Raw genomic sequence first — 5,336 nt, 5'->3', positions numbered from 1 at the left:
GCGGGGCGCCCGTTCCCGCACCCTGGCCCCCCACCCCCGCGGCCCCGTTCGCTACGTGGGAGGGAGCGAGCGTCGCCCCACCCCGCGTCCCGTGATCCCCGTGGGCTGCAGAGATCGGAGGATTACGATCCTGGAGCTGGGAGGGGCCTCGGAGGTTTAGATTACAAATCGACTATTTAACTCTATCACCATCATCATCACCACCATCCTCACCCTCGCCCTCGCCAGGGAAGCCCGGGGACCCCGCCTCTCCCAGCCCCCGCCCTTGACGATCGTTTCTAGAGTCGGGGTGTGTGCGGGTGTGTGGAGAGCTGGGTCGTTCCCCCCGAGTGATGCGCTAAGGCATCTGCGCCCGAAAATGCCATTTACAGAAAAAAAAAAAAAAATACCGGGCGAGGTTTACAAGGTGGAGGAGGAAACGGGGTGGAAAACGCGCGCCGGGCCGGGCGGCGCGGTGGATTTCGCCCAAAGAGGAGAGCGCGAGGGTCGGGGGGGTCTGTCTCGGGGTGTCCGCGCCGCCTAGTGCGCCCCACCCTCCGCTGCTTTTCTGGGCCCAGCGCGGGCGCGGAGGGACGGGGGTGCCGCGTGTGCATAGGAGTGTGTGCGGTCCTGCGGAAGATCTGCGGCCCTGACACGCGGACGCTCACGCGTGTGTGTTGGGTGTGCGTCGCGGCTCCTGGGGGGGGTAGTGGTTCAAACTTTGATGAGCGTGTGCGTGTGCGGTGCGCGCGTGTTTCCCCTCGCCCGCCGCGTGCACGCGCGCGCGCGGGGCTCAGTCGTCCTATAGAGCCGTGATAAATATCCCTGTTGATCACTTGATTGATTACCTCCCCGAAAGGTCACGCGGGCGCGCAGTAATTTCCTTTCGCCTCGGGCTCTCTTTTCACTTTTCCTCCCGCGCGGCGGCTCCGGGGACGCGGGATCTTGATTATTTATTTATTTATTTGTAAATTTTAACCCCTCAATGCCACCCCCTCCCGAAAAGCGATGCCGACGAGAAAAATCGAATAAGATCAACTCGAGCCACCCCCCTCTCGCAGCGCCCCCCCCCCCGCCTCCAGCCCTTTCCTCCTCCCCTGCCGCGGAGGCCCGGCCTCCCCGACTCCCGCGCGCGTCGTCCCCAGGGTCCGCGGTTCGTGTCTTCGGCTCCCCCCCCTCCCTTCATTCCTCTCCCGAGGACTGAACATTCGGATGTAAACCATCAGACGAGCTATTCATTTAGCCAGGCTACCCCGGGGTCCTGAACTCAATTAATTCCTAATAATGAGGCCCCCACGGGGCCCGGCGCGGGCTCCCGGCCTCTCCCCGGCCGCCACGCCGCGGGGGTCGGCGTGTCGGGAGACCGTGTGCCTTTTGCAAGCGATCTCCAGCAATGAATGGAAACCGTTTCCATTTGGGGCTAATTGAGCCCTCCCCCCCCCCACTCCCCGCCTCGGCCCCGGCCCAAGTCTGGAGCCCCAGGGACTGACTCGGGGGAAGGGCGCGGCTCATTCCCACCCGGGGAAGACATGGGCGAGTTTTCTTCCCGGCGCCGGATACCTGGGATTCATCACGGCATTAACAGTGATTAAATGCATCTCGCCGGCCAATTCATCGAGCCAGGTTGCCATTCAGTGGCGCCACGTCAAGTTCACTGCACCCGATTATCGGTGTGCAAGGCCAAGGAACCCCCCACCCGGCCCCACCCCGGCCCCGCCAGCGCGCGCCCCGCGCCCCGGACGTGGGGCGTCTCCAGCCCAGACTGCGGAGGCAGCGTCCTGGACTGGGGAGGGGGGGATTGTCTTGCTCTAGCTTCCGATTCCCCCCCCCCACAGCAATCCCCCTCTTCCCCCCACTTCCTCGTCCCAGAACCAAGGCCAAACCCATGGCAGAAACCAGCAAAGCCACGCTGCGAGGACACGCATCGATTGTTGTGGTGTGTTGTTTTCCTCTCCCCACCAGGCAAAGCCGTTGGGGACGGCTTTGGGGGGGAACTCGGGAGAACGTGAGAACCCCCCACGCGAAACGAATTCCCGCGCCGGCGTGTGGGAGGCCTTCTTCCAGATCTTGGAGTGCGGGGCAGGGGTGGGGGGCGCTCAGACGTCCCCGTGCGGGCTGTCCCGCAACCTCGGGGAGGGGCCATCACCTGCTCGTCTCCCACGGGTGGGATCTGGGACAGGTGGCGGGGACGGGGCCCCTGCGGGTCCCGCGTGAGCCCCGGGGCCTGCGTCCTCCCACGCTCCGCACACGCGCTAGCCACTGAGCTCTCCGGGGGACCAGGGCCGAGCGCCAAGACAGGCCCGAAGAGAAGAAAGGGAGAGGCCAGGAGAGACTCAGCTTTGAAGTTGGGGGAAAAGAGAAAAGTGGACGGTGTGGTGAACACGTTTGCTTCTCCCGAGAATCACTTCCCCGCACGCACGAAGAACGCCTCGGCCTGCGGACGCCGAAGACGTTGTGTTTGTTATTTATTGCGATCAGAGAAAGTCTCATTCCCCACCTTCGTCTGGAAAGACCAGAACCCAGAGTGCGGGGGGGGGGGGCAGCTGCTCCCCACCACCCCCAGCCCCTCTTTCCTTCTCCAATAGAGGTGTGAGAGACCCGGGCCTTCACAGTTGCGGGTTCTTCCATCGACCTGATTGACTTCTATCTTCCACCCCACCTGCCCGCCCCTGTCAGTTCACCTCGTGGTTGGTAATTTCCTCCAGAAAAACAAGTCCACCTCCACCTGTAGGAGATTTTGCGTTTAATCCCAGGCATTCGTCACACCACCCCTTCTAGAAAATTCCTCTAAGCTCCTCTTCTCTCTGAAGAAACCCAGGTTACACAGATTCTCCCCTCTCCTCCCCCCAAAGAGGTGAGCAGAAGTAGCCACCCCGTCATTTGTTGTTGTTCTGTTTGTTTGTTTTTGTAAGCCCCTAGATTAAGGTGGGGAAATAAAATGGCCCAGACGAAACTCTCTCTCTGGTCCCGGGGTGTCAAATCCTGGTGGACCTCATCACCATTCAGAAGGACCAGCCCCGCAAGGTGAGGCTAGGCAGCTTTCCCCCCGGAGAGTTCTTAATGTCAACCAGAAGCAGCTGTACGAGCTTCCCGGCTAGCCCCGGTTTGTTTTCCTAGAGATTCTGCCTCCTTTCCAAAGCCTCGCTGGGCTCCCTTTCTTCTGACGACATTTACTAAGCGGAGGAAGTCACACCAGAGCCCGTGGCAGATTCACGCAGGAGGATTACCTCCCTCGGACCCTCGTGGGGACTCACACGCAGACTACGGGTGTCACAGGCCAGATCTGGGAGCACACCCAGACTCGTGCGCCCCGGGCGCCAGGAGCCAGCAGCATGCTAGTGAACACCCAGGTGTCTCGCTCATCTAGTTGGGGTGACCCGAGTTCCTGGTGCCCATGTGTGTGGCAGTTGTATCCCTTGTGTTCAGTGTCATTTCCTCCACTGCCTTCCCCCTTTCCCGCCTCACATTTCAAGGTTACACAACCCAGGGTCCCTCTTGGGAGCAGTAGCTTGGCTCTCCTGGGGCCAGTATCTTCCGGCGAAATGCCCCCGAATTACACAGCTGGAGGGAAAGGAAGATGGCAGGCATCTTTGCAGCGGGTGACTCCTTTAAACTCGGATTCTCGTAGGCACGGAAGCCTTTGGGGGTTAAGCTTGTTAATGCCCCTCTTCCATTCCTCCCTCCCCCAAGTCTTGGCTTTGCCAACCGATACCAACAGGTGCAGCTGGGTGTTTGCAGTGGTCTGCCTTCTCCTCTCTGATTCTAACTTAGGACCTGCTTGTCTCGGAGTACCAAGGATGTTTGCTTGCAGCACAGAGGCTGAAAAGATTGTAATGTTCTTTTATGGTGTCTGGCAGGATTTGCAACAGATATTAATGGAGACATAAATAGCACATGGAAGGTATTGAACAAAACTGTTTAATGCAAGGAGGGTTGTACCAAGAGGAAAAAACAATCTATAGGTAGAGTTCAGATTGATTCATACCTTGGGCACACCAAGCCCCCTGGGAGTTCCTCATTTGCTGCATGTCCACCTCATTGGTGAATCCTGTCATTAAAGCAATTTTCAACAAGGCATTTCTCCTGCTCTTCCTCCTCCCCCTTGTCCTTCTTTCTTTTCTCCACCTCTTCTTCCTTTTTTTTTGTTTGTTTCTGTGTGGGATTCCTCCCTCTTCCTCCTCCTTGTGACCCCAGAGGTTGGAGGTCTAAGCGAGTGAATAAAAATGGCAGGCCAGCCAGCTGCCGGGAGATGACCGGCTGGGGCGGTGGGGAGGCCGGAAGGTGACCGCCGACCCGAGGGAAGACAGGAGGTCTTAGATGTCAAATGCTCAGCCGCCAGTCACACCGGGGCATGGCGTGCTTGTTCTCACTTGGTGGGAAAAATAGGCTGTGAGAAGGTTCCAGCGACACCAGCAAGTATTTGGGATCGCCCCTAAAATGAAGAAAGACACATTTATTCCGCTTCCAACTCTGGAAGCGGAAGCCGCGATCATTTCAGTCGAAGGAGCAGCCGCAGCCAGCAGATTTCTCAAGTTCAAGAGGAGTCTCACTTTCTCCTGGATCATTCTCCCGGAGTCCAGCCCTTCTGGTTTTTTTTTTTTTAAGTAGGGAAGAAAAGATTTATTTTGAAGTTTTTTCCCCCTCCCCTCACTTTTAGTTTTCCCGTAGCTGGTGTAAAAAACATCTGACAATGTGTACTGAGCAAACACTAATAGTAGTTCTACTACAGGCTTATTGGTGATTCAACACAGACTCCATCCTCTGCCCAAGCCTTTTCATTTTTCTTTTTTTCTCCCCCCCTTTTTTTGGGGGGGGGGAGGCGAGGTGTCTGCTCCCCTCCAGCCCCACGCCGGCTCCCCGCCCCCCGCCGCCCTCCCCGCGGCTCCCTTTCTCCGCCTCCTCGGCGATTGCCATCTGACAAGATCTCCAAATCAAAGTGATAAATCGCTCCAAACTTTTTTTGGCGGCGCTGAGATGTTGGAGGGGCGTCCAGCGCGCATGTGCGAAGGTGTCCAAACTGACAATGCTGGAGAGATAGCGAGCGTGGATTGAGAGAAAGGGAGCGAGGGAGGGAGAGAGAGGGAAAGAGGGAAAGACGGAGGGAGTGCGTGAAAGTGTGTGTGTGTGTGTGCAAGAGAGAGAGAGAAGAGAGAGAGGAAAGAGGAGGGAGCGAGAGAGCAAAAGAAGGAAAAGATCCAAGAAAAAAAAAACACCCAACCACACAGCAGCGGCTGCAGGACTGGGCACAGCATGAGATCCAAAGGCAGGGCAAGGAAACTGGCCACAAGTAGGTGCAATATCCCTTTTCTATTGGCTTTCCCCCTCTCTGCCATCTTGCAGCTCTGTCTCCGGCCCTC

The 5,336-nt window shown here is 57.9% G+C and overlaps 1 protein-coding gene across 7 annotated transcripts in view; it reads left to right on the top strand.

Annotated features, from left to right (window-relative positions):
* The first annotated feature begins 5,152 nt into the window (after window positions 1–5,152).
* Window positions 5,153–5,336, top strand: part of Mecom (MDS1 and EVI1 complex locus) — a 585,775-nt gene continuing 585,591 nt past the window's right edge. For all 7 annotated transcript variants that reach the window (XM_013016248.1, XM_013016244.1, XM_013016241.1 and 4 more), the window contains exon 1: window positions 5,153–5,266. In XM_013016248.1, the coding sequence (XP_012871702.1) occupies window positions 5,230–5,266 (37 nt within the window). In that variant the 5' untranslated portion in view covers window positions 5,153–5,229. The remainder of the gene's footprint in view (window positions 5,267–5,336) is intronic.

This window comes from Dipodomys ordii, unplaced genomic scaffold (assembly GCF_000151885.1).
Source record: "Dipodomys ordii isolate 6190 unplaced genomic scaffold, Dord_2.0 Scaffold30, whole genome shotgun sequence".
Classification (NCBI taxonomy): Eukaryota; Metazoa; Chordata; class Mammalia; order Rodentia; family Heteromyidae; genus Dipodomys; species Dipodomys ordii.
The sequence above is the reverse complement of the archived record's forward strand: the minus strand, read 5'-3'. Positions and strand labels throughout refer to the sequence as shown.